Here is a 26854-nt window from a genome sequence, read left to right on the forward strand (position 1 = left end):
CTAAACTAGACACACAAAAGGACAGATATTGTATTATTTCACTTTTAAGCAAATGCACAGAGACAGAAAGTAGATTACAGGTTACGGGGGAGGCGTGTGTGAGGGGAAAGGATAGGGGATTGGGGAGTTATTGCTTAATGGGTGCAGAGTTTCTGTTTGGGGTGATGAAAAATTTTGGTAGTGAGACGGTAGTGAGAGCAGCACAATATTGTGACTGTAACTAATGCCAGTGAATTGTACAGATGAAAAGTGGTTAAAACGTGAAATTTTGTGTTGTGTATGTTATCCGCACCCCCCCCCCCCATACACACACCACAGCTGGATCACTGGATGCTGGAGTTGCAGATACTTATTGGAGATCCCCTCTCCTTTATGTCTCCCCTATTTTTTCATACAAGTTCCGAAATTTTCTCCAAGTTGAGCCCTTAAATCAAAGGAATACATAGGAAAATACTGTCTGACTTGGGATATTCGATGTCCTAGGTGGATCATAAATTTAGCTACGATTGGGTTTTGTCCTATGTGAATGAAACTCACCAAGTTCCCCAGGGAAGGAAGCCACAAGTTTCACTGTCCCACTCCCACCCCTCATTGGGACCCCCTGGTGCACATAGATCCATTACCCACAAACCTTTGTGTGCGTGTGTAGGTGTCTCCTGACACCCACACAATGAGTCTAGGAAAGCTAGTCGCCTACCTCAAGTAACTGTATAAACATTCAAATCACTTCAACATTTTTCAACTCCACAGATAATTTCAAGACTTCAGGGTGACTAGCAACGGTGGAAACATTCCAAGGATATTTTAGGAGTCATAAGATAAAATAAATTCCAAGCAGCTATTTAACCTAGTTTCTAAATAAATTTCTTTTCAATAAATTTTTGTAAAAGAATATATTTTAACAGTCACGTTTTAGAATATATCTGTTTCAAAATATATACCTGGTTTCTCTTGTGAATTCGCCTCTTGCTTATGGTTTCCTTAACTCATGTGGATTATAGGGGGATGATCTAAGTCACAATTCACTTTTAAAAAGTGTAATATTAAACATTAAATTTTTAATAGCTGTAGACTCCTTAAGAAGACTTTAAATATTTAAAATAATAACTTATACTTGCTTTTGGACAAGATGCGAGACCTGAATGCTTCAAATGATTATTTGCGAGAATAACAACACCTTGAATTTAAAAATATATCTATTTTCCAAGCCTTGCAAATTAATAATACAATGCCTGGCTTCATTTTCTTCCTCTGTAAAAGGGATGTTCAAAGACTTTGTCCAAATCCCTAAAATCCCAGGATCAACTCTGTGCCGTTTTGAAGCCGTTAATGTACCCCTAGAAAAGCAATGCCCAATTTCCTGATCCAGTTTTGTGCAGAAAGCCTTGTTACTTTAAATCTCGATTCAAAATTGTGAGGTGGAAGCTTTGGATTGTTTTCACGTAGATGTGACATACCAGATGTGGGTGTGACCTTTTGATTAGACAGAGATGTGACTCTGCTCATTCCAGGTGAGTCTTGCTTAGTTTACTAGAATCCTTTAAAAGAGAAAACATTTTGGAGAAGCTTCAGAGCAGAGAGAGCCAACACGAGACTCAGACGTTTGGAGATGCAGAAAGTAAATGCCCCTGGGGAAGCTGTTTGAAACCAATAGCCAAAGACCCCAGCAGATGCCAGTCCTGTGGCGTCCCCCCTGACAGAGGTGTTCTGGACCCCATGGCTTTTCTGGAGTCAAGGTTTGCCTTGTTTTGTACATTCTTGGGTTAAGGATGCCTTAGTCTGTGCATTTTGACTGCCTTATAACTGTAAAATCGTAACTTAATTCCCTTTTTAAAAGCTGTTCCATTTCTGTTATATTGCATTCCAGCAGTTTTAACAAACCAAAACAGGTTCTAAAGCAGTTTTAACAAACCAAAACAGGTTCTAATTTCAAACTCACTTATATGCAGGTGAAGGAAAGGTATTAATGCCTGAAGTTTTATAGCCAGCAAATATGAACCTAGGTTTACCAGCTAACAAGACAGTAACGTAACTCAGGTCTGCCAATAGCTACCTGGCACTATTTGCAGGCATAAGAAATATAATTTGAATTTCTGGCAATGATTGTAATTATTCTATAGTGAAGCACCGTGTTGTGGTGATGATCAAATTCATTCTCACACCTGAAAATATAACTCATATAGTAATATCCACCTCAAGAGTCTCCTTTGCCATCAGAAACTAAAAGGGTAAGTCACCGAAAAGATCTCCCACTGAAACGGGAGCCATTCCCTCCAGCGCTGTTGTTAACACAAGGCAACAGGAAATTACAGAGGAACCTGGCACCTCTACAGACCACTACTTTATAACAGGTATTCAGGTAGGGTAGGATTAGCCCTCAAAGCAGGACACTCAAAGCTCTGGAAAAGATAGCTATGCCCAGGGCTTTTATAAACTCTTCAGGTATCAGGTTCCATACTAAAAAGCTGACCAACCTGCCTTCATGGGCTATGAAACAAAAAAATCTGTCTGTCTATCATCTATCTATCTATCTATCTATCTATCTATCTATCTATCTATCTATCTATCTATCTATCTATCTATCTATCTATCTATCGATCTATCTATCTATCATCTATCCAGCCTATCCTATTCTATTCTATTTATCTATCTGTTTACCGGATTATACGAAATGAGCATTAAAGACAGATATGTATTGTCTGAGCATTAAAGACAGACAGCCAAGTCTGTAGAAATGGATATTTCATTAGCAGCTAAAAACTAGAAAGAGAATATGCGTGAAACTTGACTGTGATTAGTCACAAAGGCGGTCTGTTTTATTTTGAGGGGATGAGTCAGATGGGGTGAGCCTCACTAACTCAGTAGAATTTTTTACGGCAAAGTTCAAAATGCTTGCAAAATAACACATGAACTGTTGGCTTCAGGAGAAAGCCAGTGGAGGACAGTTGTGACATAATTAAACTTTGAAACTCCCCAAGAGTCATATCCTGTTTCTTTCTGTACAATAGTTACATACTCATTTATCAGTGGCTTCGGAAGCCCAGGATGTCTGGTTTTAAAAGACTATGGTACATTGTTGCTCCCTCTATTATAAATGACTTTGGCAGGGTTTGAGAACATGCAATATAAGCACATGGACTATTTTTTCAAGTTTTCATTTCCGGAGTTAACTAAACATCAAATGCCCCAGGTGAGTGTCTGGGCAGGGAACAAGCCACTCCCACATGTATACTATATCTCAGAAGCAGTTTCATCCTGGCTCTGTATCAAGGGGTTACAAAGTAAATCTCTTTGCCTTCAGGCCCTAACAAACCTTTCTAGATAACCTCAGATTCAGAACAACCCTCAAACCAATGAGACCTACCTACAGCAACAGCCCACCCAGCCCTCTGGCCCCCACGTGTAACTTCTGGATCACCAGAACCACTTCACAGACAGGTAAGGCCAGGGCACCAGTACACTCACCCATGATGTCCCTCTAACTATGGCCTTTCTATGTGATGAGTGTTTCTGTTTCCAGAAAGGTCTTTGAGAAAAAAACAAAGCAAGGGATGGGAGAAAAAATATGGAACTGTTAAACTTTACCCCTGCTACCATGCCAAACATTAGGGACACCAAAATAAATACACCAAGCCCTTAATCTTGAGGCTGGCTCTTGTGAAGCTTATTTATGTAGTGGAAAAGCTTAGCCAACCTATAGGTATGTCTAAGAGTCACCTCCAGAGGACCTCTGTTGTTGTCAGATGTGGCCTATCTCTCCCTAAGCCCAACTCTGCAAGTGAAGCCATTGCCCTCTCCACTATGTGGGACATAACATCCAGTGGTGAAAGCCTCCCTGGCAGCATGGAAGACAACTCCGAGGGATGAGTCTGGCCCTGGCATTGTGGGATCAACAATGCCATCCTGACTAAAAGGGGGAAAAAAGTGTAACAAGTAAGGTATCAGTGGCTGAGAGAGTTCAACTAAGGTATCAGTTCTGGAAGCTACTCTTACACAAACTTCAGTTAGATATTGCTACCTATCATAACTTGCCAAACTTCAACCAAAACCATTCCAGTCAATCCTAAAGAACACCTAGGGCAATATATAAGATTCTACAAAAGTTCCATGCACTAGGGTAACTTTTCAGAAACCTGCAACCTCCAGATGTGTCCCTGGACCAGATAAGTCCTGAAACCTTGAGGGCCCAGACTTTCCAGAACCTTACCCCTTATTATTGACATCTCTTCCAACATGAAAAAGTTAGAATGGGCATAGCCCAAATACCCCTAAAGAGTGGGAGAAAGATCAAAGATGATGGTGGAGTTATACAGAGCAGGTAGGTTAGCAAAAAGTATGATTGCTGAATCACTATATTGATATTTCTTTTGGTCTCCAGTATCTTAGAGCAACTAGAAGTAAAAACCTAAAATTGTGGAATTGTAACTCAAACACTCTGACATCTGCTCTACAACTAATTATTGCGCTGTGCATTGAAATTTGCTGCTTTTTTGTATATATGTTATTTTTCACAAAAAAGAAAAAAAGAGATAATAAAAAAATATATCTATTCCTTCTAGCCTCCAATGTTCTGGAGCAGCTAGAAGGAAAATTCTGAGATGATGATATGGTAGCTCATGATAAACTGTGGGATCTGTCCTGTAACTATTTGTCGAAGAGTACTTTGAAAACTGTTGCTTTTTTCTTTCTTTGCTTTGTATATATGTTATACTATACAATAAAAGAAGTTAAAAAAAAAGCAATTAAGGACACCTAGCTCTATAGATTCATATGTTCAGTGAATTCAGTATTCAGGTTTTCCTCTATCAATAATTCTGCACAGTTGAAATGTTGTGTTCATATGATTTCTTCTACTTCAACATATACATTTGGCTCCAATTCTACAAAAAAACTAGGAATTGTTTGATGCTATTTTTCTCATTGCCATAATATCCCATTTGTTAAATCCAAATTATTTGGATTATAATATGTATACAGGTATGAATATATAATATCAACCGTTTCCCTCTTAAAATGGAAACCAGATGATAATAGAGTTTTCATTTGCATAACACTTTTACTGTAAGTCAAGTTCAAGTGCCGATCCTGGAACTTGAACCCATGTAGATTTCATGGCCAATTCACTGTATACCCATAAGAGCTCATCAAGGGCAGTCTACTATTTGTAATCCCACTTACAAATGAGTAGAACAAGGCTCAGAGAGATTAAGTGAGCTGCCAAAATTACAAGACTAAGCACAGTCAGGACTAGAACACAAGTCAGTGCTCTTTTCAATATGATGCATAAAGATATTTACTGCAGCATTACTGAAAACAGCATAAAGAAAGAAGCTCAAGGACAATAGGTAAATGAGTGAATAAATAAAACATCACCTCAATTATGTATTAAGTTGTCATTAAAATTATGAGTTGAAATAATAATAATGGCTACATTTATTGTATGCTTACTTTGTAACAGGAACAGCAACAGCTCTTTATGTGAAATACCTCGTTTTGGTTTCACAACTCCATGAGACAGAAAGTATTATTATTTGCATTTTACTCACGAGAAAAATGAGGCACAAATAAATTAAATCACTTGCCCAAGGTAATATAAACCTAATAAAAACAAAACTTGGTCTGTCTGGCTCCAAAGGGGGTTTCTCAACATTATCTGGCCATGGACATTTTGGGCCAGATAATTGTTTGTTGTAGGGTGCTGTCCTCTGAATTGAAGGCTGTGAGGCAGCATCCCTGGCCTCTACCTACCAGCTGTGAAAACCAAAAATGACCTTGTCAAATGTCCCCAGGGAGCCAAAACTGTTCCAGGTTGAGAACCACTAATCCAAAACCTAGACTTGGCCAGCATTCTATTTACCGTTCTTCCACCACCACCTGCCCTCCTACAGAAGCATGGAAGCGGAAATATGTAGAGGAAAGACATATTTACACACTCACAAGCCAGACACGATCATAGGCAGGACTCTTTGAGAAACAGATATTAAGACTCTGAGATTCGACCACAGGAGATTCCGCGAGGAGGGTGGAGTTCTTGGGACAACACCCCCGAGGGAGCAAGGAAAACAGGATTGGGCAGAGGGAGAGCTGAACTGCTATGGGCACCGATTCAGAGAAGCCTCAGCCAATTCTACAGAGACCTCTAGAGCTGGGATGGCCCTTCAGAGTTGTCCTGACTTGAGACAATGAGGACAAAGCCTTGGCCTTTATCCACCCTCCGTAGAGCAAACATTGAATGTGGGGTTGTCCCCAAGGAAGTGGTGTGTCATAAGGTAAGGCAAAGTGGGTCTTGCTGAGGGCAATTCCCAGAGAAGGACTCGCTGAGAACAGTCACAGCCGGTCCCCACGGGGGTATGGGCTCATCTGTGTCCCAAAAGGACAAGCTGGGGGGACACCACAGCATCCTCTGTAGATGTGCACACGAATATTTCCATTGTTCAATTGTAACAAACCTAAAATCCATAAGCACGTGGATGAAGACTGGAAAGTAATAACGAAAATGAAAATAGTTATAAGATGAAGGTATTATGAATAATGTTTTTTTCCCAAAGTTGAATTTAAAGATATTGTCATCATACTGTTTTTGACATTTAAGATGTGCTAAGATCCTAGAAAAGACAATTTAGATCTTTAAAATACCATATGTTATATATTCATGTGGCTATAGCATTCACAAGCCCCTTTATCTGCCCTAAAAATGCAGGAAGCTTTTCTTAGCAGTGTCCTATACTGTTCTAAGCATTTTTACTTTACTTATTAAATCTTCTCAATAACCCTAAGGCTATTAATTCCATTTTATAGAGGAGGAAATGTAGTTGCCTAAAAATTAAATAACTCAAGTTCTACAGAGCTAGAAAGTGGTGGAACTGCGCCTTGAACCATAACATTAAAATACTGGCTTTTGCCCACCTTCTTCACTAATTACTGTATCCATTGATTACACAGTGCTCCTGACCCTCACAACAACAGTAATTTGTCCTCCCAGATTTCATTTCTTCTTCTTAAAAAAAAAAAAAAGTAGAGTAATGAATCTGTCAGTGCAAGATTGATCCTAAGGAATTAAACGTTGCCTTCAAATTCCTCCTTCAAAAACAATTTTGAAATGTAAAGGCTTTTAGATGCCAATGGAGATTGTCAAAGTAGTTATGCTCTTTTTTTAAAGAATCAAGTCCTTCTTCTGTTTTCAACACAAAAGCATACCTGTTTGAAGGACGATTCTCTCTCAGCCAATCTTTACCCTCTAAGAGACCTACAAGCACTAGAATCTCTTTTGGGGACTCAAGAGGGAATAACCCTCAAGCTAATTCACTAAGGGCCAATTCTAACTATCAGAGACCCTGTAGAAAGTTCAATTCAAATTCACTAGCATCTAAAAGTTAATTCTTTCACTGAAAGAGCTGAGGGGAATTTCTATGTTCAAAATTCCCAGATAATTGTTGGGTGGAGGGGATAACCTCAAAATGGTCTTTTTCCTCCCAGAATGGTCATGGCCTTTAAGATAGCTAAGCCCTTTAGAACCTTTCTTGCATAGGAATGGAGAGTGTGTGCGCCAGGAGAACAAGGTCTTCAAGAGGTCCAGAGACATCATCTCAATAGATACTTTATTTGAAATGGAATGCATTTTGAAAATACGAAAAATAAATCACATCTTTCCAAAGTCATTTAAGAGGCATATTTACACAAATTATGAGCACACCGTTTAGTTCATAAATGTGATAGTTTGTAAAGCATTTGGTATACCACGCTGCTTGCTTTTCAGAAGCTTGCATTTGCATATTCTGAAACTTTAAGTAGAAGGCTGACTGTGGAATGTAACAGACAGGTTTATCTTTCTTCTCAAAATAAACATTGTGATCTTAAAGGACCACCTATTGTTAAAACCTGCTTTCCCCACGCCCAGCATATCACAACAAGCCAGCTTCAGAGCACTGGGTAGCCAGCTCTTATGCAGATACTTCTAATGACCTAGAGCTATTCTGCTTCCTTCCGGGTAATAATGTCCTTCCTAAGAAAACCTTATTGGATTCTTTTTGTAAACGTCTGCCAAGAAAGTCACAGATCACTGTATCACCCGATCTTATTATGTAAATCTGGATTGGCCATTCTGCATTGCAGATTGAAAGTCTCCCTTCAAAACTGTGTAAAGAATTTAGAAAATCAGTTCTTAAATGTCCTCTCACAATTCCATCATTAATATATTTTAGGCTGCTTTAGATAAATAAATGTATTCCTCTGGAAACAATCACTGAGAGATTGAAAAATCAAGCTCTATAACTTCCAACTTCAACATTTATCCTATGGTGGTTATTTTATTGGTAAAGTGAAAACCAATTAGTTTGGCAAGTACAAAAAGAAAAAACAAAACAAAAAAGCAAATAAAAACAAATGTTCACAGGCCTGTCCTCTTCCCGCAAAGCTCTGTATTCTATGGGATCACTCCAGCTACTCTTCTTGAAGTCTCCTATAAACCTACTGCTGACTGTGGGATTAGAAACACCTGGGATCAGGCTAAAACCAAGCCATTTTCCCCCGGGGGGACAGAAAGCAAGTGATGTGATGGAATTCATACTCTGGCAGCAACTGTTTAGCGTCAGATTTTAAATTAGGGATCTTTAAGAGAAATACGGAGTATTTACTATATGATAGCAGGTTAGAGTTAAAACAGTCCTTTCCATTTAAACCAGACTTCTATCAGTGTTGACATGTATGGCCAACTCCTTTAAGCAATGTGTAAGGTTTCTGTGGGTTTTTTCCCTCACTGGAAAAAAATATGTGAAATAAAGTTGGCTTGATTTCTACACAATGAAAGAATCCCGGTTTGCGCTGTGAGAAAAACGTTCATTTTGAAAGGGCCCCTTCCAGCCATTTACCCTCTGACCTCAGCACTCCCTGTAGGGCATATGCAGATCTATGTGGATTTCTGTTAAGAATGTGTTTAAGGGGTGACCTCATGAGGTTTAGCCTATTCCCAGTATTAGTTGTTCTCAGGGAACTAAACAGAACAAGTAAAGGAAACACTGAGTGAGGAAAGAGAAATCTCATCCTGGGTGCTGCTGAGGAGTTACATATTTTTTCCTTTCTTCATTCATTTGCCCAATAAAGTTTTTGAGCTCCCTGTGTACGAGGCTTGCTGCCAACACAAGTTCAGGACAAAAGTTCAGTTTCCAGATGGGACAATTTGCTTTGATTTTCCAACTTTTTACAATTTATGTTTACTTAAGGGGTGGATTTTCTCTTGAATCTGTCCCCTTCCCCCGTAATTCTTCCCTTTCTTCGGTCAAAATACATACTTCTTTTATAATTTTCAAATGTCAAAACAACAAAACGAAAAACATCTGACTCCTTTCTAATTTCTGAGGTTTCACAGGTAAGTGCTAAGAGGGGTTCAGACCCAGAGGGTCTGATGACAAAGGAGACCACTCAACATAATTATCACAATCCACAAGGCAGCAGGGACCAGGATTCAGGACCCCTTAAGAGCTATGGCTATTGGGTGGGGGGATAATTCCAGCAGTCAGGGGAGCCTGAGCAGGTTTCTTTTCAACAATGAGTCTATCTAGCCCTCTATGTTAGCTAACAACATACAAATGTCTTTTTTTTTGGAAAAAAAAAACTTACACAAATCTTCAAGTTAAAGGTATTTGGCACGAATTTGACTTTTATAAAGTACAAGAATTTGGAAGAAAAATTCTTCTATTTTCCATTCGGGAAAAAAAACACCTGGTTCAATTGGGGTTATGATGATCTGTATGTATTGTAACTACAGTATTGTGGGCATTCCCTACAAATTATAGGTATAGTTCTAAGGAAGCCAAACTACACTTAGCTTTAAGAAATCTCCCTTAGAATTTGGTTCTCTGAGCTACCCAGAGTATGTATCTAAGTAAGGTGTTTTTTAAATCTTTGTCGTTTATCTTTACAACCTGAAACCTAAAATAGCCACTGGAAGTGAGGGTCCACTTAAATTTTGTTTGCCATTTGTTTGAATTTTGGTTTTCCCCGTTATTGTTTGGATGATTTATGATCTCAAAATTTCATCATTTATAATATACTGCACTAAAACATAATTTGACCTTGAAACTCCTTTCTAGATGGAGAGAGAATAAAGACATCTCCAGCATGTGATTCTCTTTTCACTTAACTGTTTAACTTAGCAGTGGCCTAATGTTAACCATTCCAAATTGGAGCTGGAAAAACACTGACCAAAACTTGCTGTAAGACAATGGGAAACACAGAGACCCTCTAGCAAAGCCATGCAGATAGGAAGTGATTTTCAGCTCCAAGAGGGCTGGTATCATCTATGGCTCTTTCTAAACTTAAGTAGCATCTGCCCTTGTGGATTTTGACCGCCCTTTTGATTTAACACAGAAGAGGGTTTGTTCTACCTTTAAAAGCACATCCTCTACCCTACCCCCACCCCTACCCTGACTGCTGAACAAGTGGTTGATAAAACAAGATTGGAGCTGTTTTCCTACTGAAAATCTAGTGTTTATCCAGTCCTACCTTTTTCAGTTTGAGTTTTGCTAACCTAACAATAAAACACATAACCCCAAATTTCTCACAGGGCTATAAAAGCCAAAACAATTGGTTTCTCTGGTCAACGTTATTTTCAGTATTAAAAAGTTATGACTCCTAGTCTTTGAAATATTTACAAACTGTATTTTAAACTATGACATTTCTTCAGTATGCTTCTAGAACAAAGTAAAAGCATCAAAAAATGTTGTTCAAGTAAAATGTGTGAAGTGCTTGGAGAAGAGAAATCTCTAGTCTGGATAGGGGCACAAATAAATATTCTCTTCCCCCCCCACTACTTTTTTGAAATGAAACACCTAATGTATTAATACTCATAAATCACAGTTTAAAAGACTCTTTTTCTTATTAAGTCCTTCACACACAGATGATACAAGCAAGGCCTGTCCTACAGAAAACCTAGCCCTACCATATTTTCAAAATCTGATCATCCTTCCATCAGTTGGGTTATGTTTTAAATAACATTTTGAAATCAGATTTCATCCCACTGATTTCCTTTTCAGAAGAGCAGTATCTTGAATATTAGATATTTAGAATTACATAATTCTGATCTTTTAGTTTCTTTAAACGGCTACACAAAATATCGGCTAAGAGGAAAAAAAACTTCAAAAAAAATAATAATGTCACAGAATTTAATTTCAACCACCTGGTATAACAATGAAAGTGTCAGACATTCTGAAACTATGCTAGGAATAATGAATGGATTGCTAATGTTTTCCCCTCCACCGCCCTTTTTCCTTATTCTTTTCCAACTACTAGGGAATAGGTTTTGAACATAAAGTATTTTTCTTGATAAATGGCCTACATTCAGAAATGTCTTAGAACAGCATTTTAAAAAACAACTAATAAATAATCACAAATCAAAATACATTAAAATAAAATTACAGTACAGCATTGCTCCTGGAAGGTCCACCATACTAGAAGATCCTTTCAAAGGTTCATAAAATAGGCGTCTTGATTCGAAATCGTTTCCTGCATTGTGATGAAGAGTGTGCAGAAAACTACAAGGGATAGCAAGTTGTAGGTCAGATGTCCAAACTACTTGATCTGGTGGGGGCGGGGAGACTTTTGTTTTCGACCAAAGCGAAGACAATAGAAATGTGCTTGTCTCACTTCCTCAAGTCCTCAAAACCTGGAAAGAAATGACACGGAATGAAGTCGGTGGCACAGAATCTTCCCAGACCAGTCGGGCGCACCGAGAATGCTCAGAAAGACACGGGGTCACTCCCTCGAGTTGCCCAGATACAGTTAAGTAGCACTTGTGACACTGAGAGAAGCAGACTCGGACTAGCTGCGGGGTGCGCCACTGAACCAGCGCGGTCCGGAGTCGGCTGGGAGGCGGTACGGAAGGTCTCACTGCCGGCGGGGGTCCCTGTCCTCACCTCTCTGTCTGGTCTCTCCCGGCTCCAGCTCGCTTCCCTTCTTTCCACCCGCCCAGAAACTTGGAATGATTTCTCATTTCACCACCCAGGAGCCAAACCCGTCAACAGCACCCAATAGCCCCGCGACCCTCGGTAGTAGAGTTGCCGGGACCTTACCTCGCCTGGCCCGAATGCTGCCCCCTTCAGGCAGAGTTGGAGGTGCTACGGAGAAGCCGGTGGCCGTGCTGCTGCGAGTGTGGTGCTTGGTGTTGGTGCGGTTGTTGGTGAGGGTGCGGTTGTTGGTGCTGGTGCGGTTGTTGGTGAGGGTGCGGATGTGGATGTGGATGCGGATGCGGGTACGGGTGGAGCTGCTGGGGCTGAGGCTGAGGCTGGTGCTGAGGCTGGGGCTGGGGCTGGGGCTGGGGCTGGGGCTGGAGCTGGAGCTGGGGCTGGGGCTGGGGCTGGGGCTGGGGCTGAGGGGGCTGCTGCTGGACCAGGTGCTGCTGTTTCTGCCGCGTGGACTTGACCGCCAGGATGGCCTGGCGGTTCTTGTATTGCACCATCTGCAGTGTGATCTCGGCGTTCCAGCCCTGGTCCTGTGGGCACCGAAAGTCGATCTCCTTGCCCTCGGCCATCACCACAGTGAAGTACATGTACTTGCCCTTGCGCTCCACGCAGTCCACGGTCTTCATGTTGGAAAAGTGCAATTCCTTGAGCTTGACCGGTGGCTCTAGGCTGGCGACTGCTGGGCCGCCAGGTTGGGACGGCTCCGCCAGCCCCTGCCCCTGTCCGGGCTGCTGGTGCTGGTGCTGGTGCTGGTGGTGCTGGTGTTGCAGTTGCTTGGGCGGGATGAGCAGCAGCCCCTCCTCAGTGAGGATGCAGCACTTTTTCTTCCAGAGCTGCAGCAACCCGTCGCTACGCTTCTCCAGCACGCCCTCCTTCAGCGCCTTGCAGCCGCTGCTCTCCAGCATCCTCCCGGCATAGGGGGACCCGCCACTCGGCTCGGCCTCTCCGCTTCCAGCCGCTGGGGCCGGGGGCAGCAGGAGCAGTCGCGCGCCGTCCTCTCCCCAGCGGCTCCCGCGGCCGCTCGGCCTGAGCGCGCAGAGGAGGCTGACACGCAGGAGACAGAGGGGCGGCGGCGGCTCGGGGTCCCGGCAGAGAGGCAGCCGCCTTCTGATCCGCCACAAGGTCCCGGAGCTGCCAGCCGCCGGGCCTCTGCCGTCCTCTTGCGAGCGCTCACTGAAGGGCACTGGCCAGGCCCCCTCGCGGCGCTTTTGAATGGGCCATCCTCCCCACCCCCGAGTGACACCCAGCGGAAAAGGCGGCTCTTGGCGCCCGCACCGCGGGGGAAAGCCCAGATCCGAGAGGCGCTCGACAGTCGGCGTACGCCTCATTAACTTGGAGCCTTTCCAAAGCCGGCCGCGTCCACGCCCCCCGCGTCGCTCGCTCCGCCTCCCGCCTCCCACTAGCTTCCGCGCTCCTTCCGCGCGAAGTCAGCGGGGACCCCAGCCTCAGAAACGCCGCTCCTCCGCCCAGAGCGACGGCGGAGGGCGCTCTGGCTGCCCGGCGACGAATCCCAACCCTCGGAGCCCTCTGAGGGGCCATCCCCACCGTCCCGCCTCTCCCCGGCCCTCCGGAGCTTTCTTGCTAACAGCCTCAGAAAGTGAGGATGAGGCTGCGAGGGCGGCAACAGCTGCCAGACGGTGCCTGGGAGAAGCTGCCGCTCTGCGGTGGGGAACCATCCCCGGGGATTCGCGCCGGGCTGTCGGAGCCCTCACAGCCAGTTCCCTGGCCTGGGCGAGCCGGGAGGCTGGGTAAGAGGCACCTCGGAGTCCTGCGGAGTGTGCCTCCCCCCCTGGACGCCTTACGGAACCTGTTAATGCACAAAGGCTGAGAGGACCCGGTAGGGACACTCGTTTACGGTCGTTAACCAACTCTTGGAGCAGAGCGCAGGCGCTTGGTAGATCAAAGCAATAGGGCTACAGTCTGTCCCGTTTGTGAGGAGGGGAGGAAGGTAGACCCAGACTCATTTCAGGTGGCGTCTCGCCGTCCTTTCCTCGACTGGGGAGCGCAGGCACTAGGCGTACCTTCTTGACCCAGACACAAACTTTCCAGTTTCCTTGGAACAACCGTGCTGACTGCAACATCTCTTGCAGCATTAACTCTACTCTCTAATTACTAACCGGAGACTCCACACTCCAAGACAGCTTAGCCCTCCCAGCGCCAGGTCTGCCTCCATGGTTCTCTTTGTAAAATCCTCACGGACCAGGTCCCGGCTTTGAAAATCTCGTTTGTAACACGGGGAAAGTGATGCCGTATTCGGCCCTAGCACCCTCCTACTCCAACATTTAAACAATTTCTATAGAAGCTGCTTCCAGAAAAGCAAGCCTCTTGGGGAAATTCATCCAGTAAGCAAAGTAAAGATCACCAATTGTGTACAGACCCGGAGGATGCAAAGAAGAATCACAAGAAGTCAGGGCTGGACAAATCAGAATTGGCCAAGGCAAAAGGAGTGGGACAATTCCAGCACAATCCTGAGTCCTACTGAATTGCACTTGGCTCAGGACCTTTAAGTTGTTACTGGGTTAGCAGTCTTTTTAGGAGAAAGATTATTTAAATTATGTCAAGATTCCTAGTAAAATTACAATAAAAATGACAATTCTTTTTAGCAATAAACAAACACTACATCTAACATCTCAGTTCATTTCTTTCTTTCATTTGTAGGGCAAGTGAGCATTCCAGAGAATTTCTACATGACCAGCTGTTCGTCCTTTTGAAAGAATGCCATTCTTGTTCATTTGAAAAGGATACTTCCTTTAAATCTGGAATTCAGAGACTTTGAGGGCAGGTGTTGATGGAAAAAAACATTTAATATGAAAAAACAATTTTGATTGGATAAAAGGTGAGGTGTAATCTGGAAGTTTATGCCATTCTTGAGAAACTTGAATGTTTGGTGTTATCAAACCTTCTGCAGTTTATTAGGATGCAATAAATGCATTCTATTCTAAACTATTTCCAAATGTCCGATAACCAGCCTACTTTGCAATTTTCAAAAGCACCTACTTTATTTTAACTAGAGACTTTAAACTCAGAAATTCCAATTGGGTATTTCATGTCAATTTAGTAATTTCATGAGCAGCTCAGATATAAGCCCTCTAACTACAGTCCACTGATTGTTGGAAATCTTAAGAGTACAGGAATCTCACAGGTCAGTGACAACTCAGCTCTTAATCTGTTATATCAGGCACCAGCAGTTATTAAAAATGACCATATAGGCCAATTTTTTTCTGACAGTAAAATAAATTCACAGAAAATGACATTAAAGGAAATAACTGTTCCCAAAAAAGAACTTTGGTTTTAAGTATAATGAAAACCTACAAATATCACTTAAAAATCACTAATGTTTAGAAAACTAGCTAAGACAATTATTTCTTTGGTGAACAAATTTGAAATGGCTAAATTGAAGTAAATTTTATGGCTGTAGGCATCAAAGTCATACTTGCCCTGTCAGTAGTATCTGACACATGGTTCATTTTTTCTGATACGGTTCACTTGGCTTCCAGGATATCCCTCTCTTAGTCTTCCATCTACCTGCCTGGTAGCTGTTTCAGTCTCTACTGGCTCCTCCTATCATCGTTCTTTTAATGTTGTAATGTCCCAGAGCTCAGTCCTTGGTCTTTCTTTACCTACTTACTCCTTTAGTGTTCTCATCCAGTCTTGTCACTTTCAATACCGTCTATACGCCCAAGTCTCCCAAATGTATATTCCCAACTTGTATTCAATTGCTTAATGTCAAAGAATAAAAGACCACAAAGTTAAAAAAAAATTATTTCAAACCCAAACCGTCAGGCAAGGGAAGACTACTATTAGTGAAGTCATTGAGTGGTTAGTTCCCCAGAGGTAAAAGTGAGGGAGTTCCTAGGAAGAGGGCTTCATAGAGCTTTAGCTAATAAAGAATTGAAAAATAGCACTCTGGGTAGGACAGATGAGTTCATAGGTTTATATATAACAGTTAAAACAAGGCCTGTTGATCATTGGTTCAATAAAGGCCTGGAGTACTGCAGCCACTTAATGTTCACGGTTCTAGCCAGCTTTAGTGAGTTAGAACAGCTGTAGTAAAATCAGCTTTCAGTTTTGATATATCCCAGGCCAGTGCAACTCTAAATTGCATTATAACTTTCTTTATAGTACTACTTGGGTGCCTGATAACTCAAATATATGAGTTCTCAAATGGAACTCCTGATCTTCAATCTTACTCTTACTGCAGCCTATCCCTCTCAGTTTACGGCAACTCCATTTGTACAGTTCTTCAGGCCAAAAACCTTAGAGCTATATTACCCTTAAACCAAGCCTAGAAGGGTTGTTACTAAGGGAGCGCCCTGAGCTTTTAAGGGATTAAGTCAAAATGGCATGCCCACCTGGAGCTCACAACCTTCATTCTAGTCTGTACTTTTAGGTCCTCAGGAACCAAAATGCCTTGCTTAAATGGCCTCCAGGGTGTAACAGGCTCTATTCCCTAAGGACTGTTTCAGGGAACGTACTATACTACATGGTATGTTGGTTTGTGGTAAGAGTCATCAAAAGCAGAAACATAATAATAATAATGGTTTAATAATATTAAATAATATTATTATTTAATAATAATAATTAACTGGTTTCTTTTACTTATCGGTTAAATAGCCAAATAATTGGTTATAAGTCAAATAATACTGGCTTAAAAATATTTTATTTAATAATAGAGTTGGGAAGTTATTTCATTTACAATTGACAACATTACAAAATCCTTAATCTATAAATTTAGTAATTCACAATATACAGGACTCATGACCATAATTATTATTAAAGATTTGGATACAGCAAAGGTCAAATGTCCTTCAAGAAATAGTTTGAAGCCAAATAACCTATAAAAACCCAAATCAGTTTCCATCCATCAGTGTATAAATGATAGTACCCATTCAAAATTCAAAGTAGACTTCTAAGCCATTCCGTTTTTTTTCACCCTTAAAAACTATTTAGTAGAAAGATTCAAATTTCTAAGATGCTCTGAGTTCAAAGAAATATTAACTCGTCAATCAAATACCAAACTGACTTTTTAGAAAGGTGCCTCAAGCTGCCTAACTTTTCATGGTGTACTAGTTGATGAACTGATGCCTCCTAGTGACCAATTTGTATAACAGTTTAGAAGAAGTCAGAATATTAAAGGGTGCTGGGTGCTTTATTGAAACTATTTTAACACGGTTACAATCCATTTGTGGATCATGAAATCAATTTAATGATGGCCATTTGATACATAAACATCTGTGCATTATATACTTGTGAATTTTATTGTATTGTAATATGCACAATGAATTACCATGTAAAACTTATTTTCTTGCTGTGGATCATGCCCTAAAAGCCTGAAGCCTTTGGACTACTAGGAACAAAGATGAAAACACTACCATTGACATCCAACATGCCAGACATCTAGTGAATTTATTTAACTACTAATCAGAGGTAAAAGCAAAGTATAGTCTGAAGAAGGGATTAACTCTGCCAGAGGAAATCTAAATTGAATTGGAATTGGGCTTTTTAGAATGAAAGGTTATAGAGGTGACTGGGGAGTAAAGCAGAGGCTGGCTAACCTTAAATTTTTTTTTCTTTTTGCATGAGCAGGCACCGGAAATAGAACCCCGGTCTCCAGCATGAGATACCGTGGCCCTGCAGGCTAACCTTAAATTGAATACAAGTAAATACAATGTATGACCAGAACTCACTGAAAAGTTGAATGAAAGAACTCATTCTGTGGAAGGCCAGGTAAGGAGTTGGAATGTTCTCTTATTTACAGTGGGTAAAGAATAAGAATATTCTCTTACTTACAGTGCAAGAGCCTAGATGAGAGAAATGAGAACCCAGAATCAGATCTGGCAGAATAGAAAGGAAGGAGACAACCGATTGACAGAGGTTGGCACTTAAACTGAAGGAGACAATTAGATGTGTTTTCTGACTGGAAATATATTGATAACCCCCAAACTAGGAAAGCAGGTTGAACAGACATTTTAAGTGGAGATGCTCAGCTCACCAAGTAACTGAGTTCAGAAAAGTCTGGAAGACACTTACTAGGGTGATAACTCTTTTGAAGTGAAAAATGGGAGTGAATGAAATGTAGCAGGAGTTTGGCTCTCTCTTCTTTTTGCCTAAACTCAGAACATGACATACCACATTTAAGAAAGAAAAAGGGGAGCCAATGCAGGAACCTGAGAACCAACACTGTGGTAGCACAAAAACGCAAATTCTATTAAAAGCCCATGATCATGATGAGCTTTTTCTTTCTTTTTATGGAAAGATGCTAAGGTTCAGAAAAATGATCCTGGTGATGAATACACAACTATGTGATGATATTGTGAGCTATTGATTGTAAACAAGAATGTTTCTATGTCAGAAATGTTGGTTTATCAGTTCATTGTTTATAATAAAAATATTTTTTAAAAATTGAAAGATAAAACATAGGCCTGTACAAAAACCTATTCTAGATGTTGGATTTCAGCCATAATAAGTGTATGACAAAGTGGTAATAATAGAGTGGTATATGGAAAAATATACCTAATTTAAATAATGACTGATAGAACTATTTTAATAATCTTTCATCAATTGAATTGTAAGAATGTAAAAAAATAAACAATTACAAAAAAAACTGCTATCATCAATAGTATCACCAATGCAAGGTGCTGCTGGTGGGGTTGTATACAGAAATCCTATTTTATGCATGATTGGTTTGTAAAATTACATCTTCTCTAATAAAAAGCCAAAAAACAAACAAAAAATTGTGCCTAAAAGTCACCCCCAGAGAACAATAAAATTATCTAAAATTAAGAGTGTTGATGGACTGCTTACTCTGGACATTATACATAAGGCCCAGTAGACAGAGGTGGCTGAAAGATGCACTGACTGAGAAGTAGTCATAAACATATGATCCAACACGGTGCTGCTACAAAAAAGAATGAAGTTGTGAGGCATGCAACAATGTGAATGAATCTGTGGGACATTTGATGAGACAAAATAGGCCAGAAACAAAAAAGCAAATATTGTATAAAATACTTATAAGAAAACAGGCTAGATTGTAAGTTTTTATAGTCATCACACTTAGTCCAGAGTGGTAATTGTTATTTCTGGATTTTGAGGGGCTGTTTTATATATGTATAACCTGGTGAATGAAGCCACTTGAGTCGGGATTAAGGTAATTCAGAATACAAGGGTAAGGAAGACATTGCCTGAATATTAGAACTTCATCTACTCTTTGAGACCAAAGGAAGAAAGTTTTATTATGTACAGAACCTAGGTTTTCTGTAGCACATAATCGAACTCAACTTTTCTCGATAGATTTAAACAATCCAAATTCAGGGAGCCCAGAATAAAAATGAGAGCTTTTAATCCTGTACAGTTTAATGTAATGCCTGGATACATCCCAGAGTATAGTAAGCAGATTATCAAAAAATATTGGCAAAGTCCCTTGAGGGGTGGGAGGAAAAATATGGAACTATTAAACTTTACCACTGGGGAAACCCTGGATACCGTGCCAAACATTAGGGACACCAAAGTCAATAGGCCAACCCTTTGATCCTAAGGCTTGTTCTTGTGAAGCTTGTGTATGTAGCGGAGATTAGCCTACCTATAGGCATGCCTAAGAGTTACTTCTGGCGGACGTCTTTTGTTGCTCAGATGTGGCCTCACTCTCTCTAAACCCAACTCTGCAAGTGAAATCATTGCCCATCCCCCCACCCCCCATGTGGGACATGACATCCAGGGATGAAAGACTCCCTAGTGACGTGGGAGATGACCCCCAGGAATAAGCCAGGCCCTGGCACTGTGAAATCAACAATGCCATCCTGACCAAAAGGGGGAAAAGAAGTGTAATTAATTAGGTATCAGTGGCCGAGAAAGTTCAAATAGAGTTGAGAGGCTACACTCTTACGCATGCTTCAGTTAGACATTCCTACCTATCATAACTTGCCAAGCCCCAACCAAAACCATTCCTGCCAATCCTAAAGAATACCTAGGTTATTATATAAGATTCTATAAAGTTTCCATGCCCTAGAGTAACTCTCCAAAACCTACAACCTCCAGATGGGTTCATGGACCAGATAAATCCTGAAATGAAGAGAAGCCAGCCCTTCCAGAACATCAGTTAATCCCATCCCCCTATCCCATAGTGGAGTTATACTGAGAAGATCAGGTTTAACAAATGAGTATGCAAGCTAAATCATTAGACCATTATTTCTTTTAGCCTCCAGGACCTTACAGCAGCTAAAAATAAAAACCTAAAATTGTGGAATTGCAACCCATACAAAACTCTGAAATCTGCTCTACAACTGATTGTTGTGATGTACTTTGAAATTTATTGCTTTTATGTATACATGTTATTTAAAGAGGAGTAAAACAGAGAAGATAGGATTTAACAAGTAAGTATGACTCCTGAATCATTATATTGGTATTTCTATTGGTCTTTGGTGTCTTGGAGCAGCTATATGTATAAAAGAAAAATCATGGAACTGTACCTTGTAACAAATTTAACACCTGTTTAATAATTACTTGTTAAAATGTACTTGGAAATTTATTGGTTTTTTTTTTTTTGTATATATGTTGTTTCACAATAAAATATGGTTAAAGAAAAACAAAGCCCACAAGCACCTAATAACCTCTAAGGTATTTTTCTCCTCAAACTAGGTAAAATGCTCCTATTTACAATTCAGACTTCTGATAGCACCTGGGCAAATCCTTCTAGGGACTAGAACCCTAGGATGACTTTCTCTTTTACAATCTTATTTCTATTACATAATAGTAGTTTGAGAGGGAATGGGAGAACCATTCTATTATATTATTGATCTGAGGGGAAAAAAACCAAAACAAACAGTAAATGGGCAAAAGCCTTTTATAAGTGATTAGAGTAGAAGCATGAAGTACAGATAATTCTTTCTAAAAATGTGAGGATAAAGGATAAAAGATGGGATGGTAGTTTGCTTGGGTGCTAATGAGGAGCAAGATTACTTTAGAAGAGGAACTTGGGCTTGTACAAACAACAGGATAACTGTAAAAGCATCCAAGAGTGAAAGAGAGGAGATAAATTCTGTGGGGCAGCCAGACCCAGAAAGGTGGAGAAACACTTACCAAAGAAATAATTCATTGCCACTAACTCTACTAGACTAAGCAAGGCCCTGAAACCATAAATCCTCTAGGTCATTGTTACTTGAATAACAATTAGCATACCGTAACAGGTCAGAAACTAGAAATTTAGTTTTGTTTCCAATGAGATTTCACTAACACTTTTGCTTAAGTTGCTGTCTCAATCTCATTAGTGTATGCATGGTTCTGAAAAAAGGTATCATCACGTAACACAAAATGAAAGGCAACAAAACCCTGGATTAAGACTAGGACTCCAGTCATGACTTGTATTTGGGACTGTTATCTTTTTAGGGACTGCTTACTTATTTGTGAAATGTAGATATTTACCTTAACCAAATAATCCATTTCAAGATATATAGTTCATGATTTGGCAGATGTAGCTGTCATTCCAACCTGTTGTCCCAATTCTCAACAATCATTCTGTTCTTAATACACACCCAGGTCAACGTTTCCCACCTTTTCGGTACCGAGCCTGATTTATAGGTTCTCCTTTAAAAGACTGGCTGCCAAGAGAATTTTGTCTCCTCCAACTCCTCCTGAGGCCCAGAACCCAGAAACAATGGATTGAACCCCAGCAGCCATTTGACCAATGAAGATGGAGCAGCAAAGCAGAAGAGCTTAAAAAACATGAAGCTTCCTTCTACCAGTCCTAGTCTATAATTACACCTAAGTTTCTTTCATGAAAAACTCCTATTTCACTTAAGCTATTCAGCTTCTGGCCTGTTGTACATATGTGTATGTGCCATCTACATATAACATTTTACACACACACACACACACACACACACACACACACACACACACAGAGTGGGTAGGTAAGGGAAGGAGGAGATACTTTTTGATTAAACTCTGGATTAACTCTAGTCTTTTAAAAAAAATACCTGGTATTCCCAAATCTCTACCCAAAGTACTTATTTTCCAATAGTGTGACAATGAAGCCAATCCAAGAAATCTCTCAAAGTAGTAAGCACAGCCTGAGGTATATGCTGGTTCCAACACCAAGAAAATGTTCTCAAGTCATTTTACTTTTATCCTTACATTCAGAGGGCATTATTATTGTCAAGGAAGCATTAAGATTGCTCCCTCACTGTACATTATGCCAAATGCTAACCTTTAAAATAAATCTACTTAATAGTCACCTAATATTTACCATTTAAGGATCCTTACCAGGTTTGATACTTGTTTTGGAATGAGTTATACATGTATTTGGGAATTGTAACTGCCCAGATAAGTTAAATGATAAAACTGCAGTGAGGGAAACCTTTCTTTCCTTTGACATGTAACTATGTATGTATATGATCATTTCATTTCACCTTTTATCTTTTTGGTCATCTCAGAAAACTACAGTAGCCTTTGTTCCGTAAATAACTGTAATAAACCCGTGTATGTAGAGTTCTGAACAAGGCCCAGCTGAGTTCTCAGCATCAACCACCAGATGTTTAAGAAGCAGATGAATATTCTTCAGATGGATATTCTGAAGTCCCTAGCCTTCCAGCTAATCTGCCTAGAGAACTATCTGAAACTTGCAAAACAAATCTTGTCACTGTTTTAAGTATGGTCTTGTTATGCAGTGCTAGATAAAATACTATTGATTGCACCAACCCCCCAACTCATCATATTTTCCTCTACCCCCACTGAGTTTATAGAATTGTCTAGTTTCCTAATTTTGTTGGTGTTTTCAATATATACCACTCAGCATGTAGGCATATGTATGACTAAATAGGACTTAAAAATTCACTGGTTAACTTTTAAATCAGACGACAGTCATCTCCATTGTCCAGGGCTCCAGGTAAATGACAGAGATGGAGGAGACATGGGACAAACTCACTCATGGAATGACAACTCGGGACCCATGAGAAATCTAAATATAATCTGACTTCATGTAATTTTTACCATTGAGATCATTTCTGGATTCAGCATATGAAAATACATTAAAAGGAGCAAAGAAATGAAATTTTCTAAACCTACCCAACTTTAGGTAAGGGCAGCAAATTTCCTATTTAATTTGCTACACTGAAAACTCAAAAGGTGGAGATGAGTTTAGATATCCAGTCTGTTTCTTATGTACACCAAATAAGGTGCCTCTTAGCGAGAACTCTACCTTACGAACAACAAAAACCCAGCTTTAACAGTCGGGTTATTATATGATCCTGCAACCCAGTTGCTAGGTATATACCTGGAGGAGCTGAGAGTGGGAACATGAACGCACATTTGCACACTGGTGTTTATGGCAGCAGTGTTCCTGATTCATAATGGATGGAAAGGGAACTGTGGTGTATCGATGTAACAGGCCTTTGTGCAGCTGCAAGTAAGAAGCTGTGAGGCATGCAATTAGGTGAGTGAACCTTGAGGACAATGTTGAAATGTCAGAAACAAAAATTATCATGCCTCATTTATATGAACAATAATAATCAAACTTGGAGAATTGAAGTTGAGAAATGGGTTATCAGGTTGGGGCCATTGTAAAGGGCCCTACATCGTAAGATCTTACAGCAGTCACATCTATTCTGGAGAGAACCGTTATTTCTAAATTCTGAGATAGAGCTATTTGTGTATAACCTGGTGCCAAATCTGTATTCTGGGTAATGGGATTATCTAATTTATCTCGTATGGTCAGTTTGTTCAAACACCATAACTACATTACATGGGATCTCGAATAGGGCATGAGAACTTACTGGTTTGTACAGCCAGTTTAATGCTCTGATAAATCCTAGAGTAATTTGGGCAGAGAATAAAAAAGTATTTGCAAAGTCCCCTTGGGGGACTGAGAAAAAAGGAGGAAATATTAAACTTCCCCATTTGGGGAATTCCTGATATTCTAGCAAGCAGTGGGGATAACCCTCGATCTTGGGGTTTGTCCCTATGAAACTTATTCCTGCAAAGGATAAGCTAAGCATACTTTTAATTATGCCTAAGAGTCACCCCCAGAGAACCTTTTGTTGCTTAGACATGGCCTCTCTCACCCAACTTTACAGATGAATTCATTGCCCTCCCCCCTAAGTGGAACATGACTCCTGGGATGAGCCGGGTCCCAACATCTTAGGACTGGGAAAACTTCTTGACAAAACAGGAGAAATGTCCAGAGGTTATCCAAAGTTATTCTTATGACCTACATAGATAATCCTTTTAGTTTATAATGCATTGAGGCAGCTAGAGAGAAGTACCTGTAACTGTTGAACTGTATTCTAGTAGCCTTGATTGATTTTTAAAAAAAAAAAACGTAACATACAAACACGAACATTCTTACATGATCATCCCATTCTTGGTATATAATCAATAACTCACAATGTCATCACATAGTTGTATATACATCACCATGATCATTTCTCAGAACATCTGGATCAATTCAGAAAAAGAAAAAAGAAAAAAACAAAACACATACCATATCCCTTACCCCTCCCTCTCATTGATTGCTAGCATTTCCATCTACCCAATATATATTAGCCTTTGTTTCCCCTATTTTTTTCCTATACTCATTAGTCCCTTTCATTGATCACTAGCATTTCAATCTACTAAATTTTACTCATCTGTCCATACATAGTGTAGATAAAAGGAGCATGAGACGCAAGGTTTTCACTCACACTGTGAAAGCTGTATTATAAAATCATCTTCAAGAAACATGGCTACTGGAACACAGCTCTACATTTTCAGGCACTTCCTCCAGCCTCTCCAATATACCTTAACTAAAAAGGTGGTTATCTATGTAATGCCTAGGAATAACCTCCAGGATAACCTCTTGACTCCTGAAATTTCTCAGCTACTGACACTTGTCTCATTCCTCTTCCCCCTTTTGGTCTAGAGTCCCAGGCTCATTCTAGGATTTTTGCCCCACATAGCCAGGAAGGTTTACACCCCTGGGAGTCATGTCCTACGTAGAGAGGGGGAGGGCAGTGACTTTGCTTGTAGTGTTGGCTGAGAGGCCACATCTGAGCAACCAAAGGTTCTCCGGAGGTGACTCTCAGGCCTAATTTTAAGTAGTGTAGCTTGATTCTTGAAGATGATTGTATAACTATATCGATTTTATAATCTATGTGATTGTGAAAACCTTGTGTCTGATGCTCTTTTTGCACAGGGTATGGACAGATGAGTAAAAGAATAGAGCTAAAAAATAAAATGAGGGGAGGAGGGGCAAAAAAACAAAGGGTAGATTGAAATATCAGTGCTCAATGAAGGAGGGGTGAGGGGTAAGGGATGTATGAATTTTTTTTTACTATTTCTGGAGTGATGCAAATGTTCTAAAAATGATCATGGTGATGAATACACAACTATGTGATGATACTGTCAGTCACTGATTGTATACTTTGGATGGACTGTGTGAAAATATCTCAAAAATATTTTTTGAAAAAAAAAAACCGTTTAAAAAATCAGCACTAAACTGGTTTGAGAATTTTATTTTTGTCAAACTAATCAGTTATCATTTTGCTTCATGCATGTCCACAATAGCTCCATGAATATGCAAACAGTGAAGATCAACAATACTATGTTCCTAAATATTACCCTGGAACCTTTGCTAGTTTAGTTTAATATTTCTTACCTTAAATGCCTGGCTCTTAGCCTATCAATGTCTTGGTTTAAAATCTGTCTTCATAGAAAAGTCATGCCTCATGAAATAGTCTAAAAAGGTATTTAGTGTTTATAACCCTTTAAAAAGGACTTTGCAGCAAGAACATCCCTTGCTTGGCCTCTTCTAAGGTCATCCATTCTTTCAATGTCTTTAAGGTGCCCAGGGTCATTGGGCATCCAACCATTCTGCTTCAGGGCTTGCACTGTATTCCTACTATTTCTCCATCTGAAGCTGCTCTTTCCTTGGAGTCTTTTCACTTACTTGGCAAATTCCTATTGACCCTTGAAATCTCAGTGAAAAACTCCTACTTCTTCATATGGCTTTTAAGTATTCTGACAAACTATTTTAGCGCTCCATGAAAAATTTCAGAGCCACAATTCTGTATGAATGATAAACTACGAACATGCATATTTGCTATGAGATGTTAACTTCTGGCACTTAAATTATTGATCTTTTTCCTAGCTTATTCTAGTAAGTTAAAAACCCACAGAGAACTGCTTGCACATTATGCAACATTTTATCCTGAGTTTTAAAATAAAGCAAAACAAATACTTATGAAATTTGCAAAAGCTACAAAGAAACCTTTGAAAATATAGTATTGACTTCTTTCTTTCCTGCTGGCAATTTATATTTCAATTGTTATGCTCCATTTCTCATTTACCTTTTCCATAATAATTAGCCAGTTAATTTTATAAAACTGAAAAATCTGAATGAACAGCATATTCTCAGTAAAATAGAAGAACAAAATACAAATATACTTAATTAAAATTTCTTACAAAGACTTATCTTAAAATAATTTCACACTCCAAAGATGTTTTGATTTCCCTGAAGTCACATTTGTCATTCTTAATCAGTCAAAGAACTTGGCTTTTTATCCAGGTTTTATTTTAATGTCTGGATTTTTAAACCAATATACAAAATCACCAGTACATATTTATATGTTAACTTCAGTATTATTTCACCATTTCATTTACATTTACTGTTTGGTTATTAGACTTACTGCTTTAAGTAGCAAATTGCCTAAATTATGAATACATATCTTCAAACAAGTATATATATATACAACACCGAAGTTTTAAAATTAAAGAGAATTAGCACATGTATTTTTTCTAAAGTTCATACAAAGAATGTATGCTTCTAAACTATCACTCTGTTCTGTACATTAAAAATAATGCTTGGCTTGATTTAAACAGTCAAAAATATAAAGGTTAAAATTCTTGTAAGGCTAACCTATAAAAATGGACTC

General features: G+C 39.9%; 1 protein-coding gene and 1 long non-coding RNA gene across 3 annotated transcripts; one reads left to right on the plus strand and one right to left on the minus strand.

Annotated features, from left to right (window-relative positions):
* Positions 1-7579: 7579 nt before the first annotated feature.
* On the minus strand, positions 7580-13762 carry PHLDA1 (pleckstrin homology like domain family A member 1). The gene is made up of 2 exons (XM_077111473.1): positions 12066-13762; positions 7580-11659 (listed from the first exon to the last, which is right to left on the minus strand). The coding sequence occupies exon 1, from the start codon at positions 13280-13282 to the stop codon at positions 12092-12094; it is 1191 nt and encodes a 396-aa protein (XP_076967588.1). The 5' UTR covers positions 13283-13762; the 3' UTR covers positions 7580-11659; positions 12066-12091.
* On the plus strand, positions 13359-26205 carry LOC143642726 (uncharacterized). 2 transcript variants are annotated; one of them, XR_013155827.1, is made up of 6 exons: positions 13359-13791; positions 14613-14790; positions 16345-17381; positions 17541-17681; positions 20149-20323; positions 21486-26205. It is a non-coding gene; the product is annotated as an uncharacterized LOC143642726 (long non-coding RNA). The 2 variants fall into 2 exon arrangements; XR_013155826.1 differs by lacking the exon at positions 16345-17381 and having other exon boundaries at positions 13362-13791.
* Positions 26206-26854: the final 649 nt, after the last annotated feature.

The sequence above is a fragment of the Tamandua tetradactyla genome, chromosome 7, assembly GCF_023851605.1.
Source record: "Tamandua tetradactyla isolate mTamTet1 chromosome 7, mTamTet1.pri, whole genome shotgun sequence".
In the NCBI taxonomy this organism is placed as follows: domain Eukaryota; kingdom Metazoa; phylum Chordata; class Mammalia; order Pilosa; family Myrmecophagidae; genus Tamandua; species Tamandua tetradactyla.

Coding starts and splice junctions, on each gene's coding strand:
- PHLDA1 (XM_077111473.1), bottom strand. CDS start 13,282: ATGAGGCGTACGCCGACTGTCGAGCGCCTCTCGGATCTGGGCTTTCCC.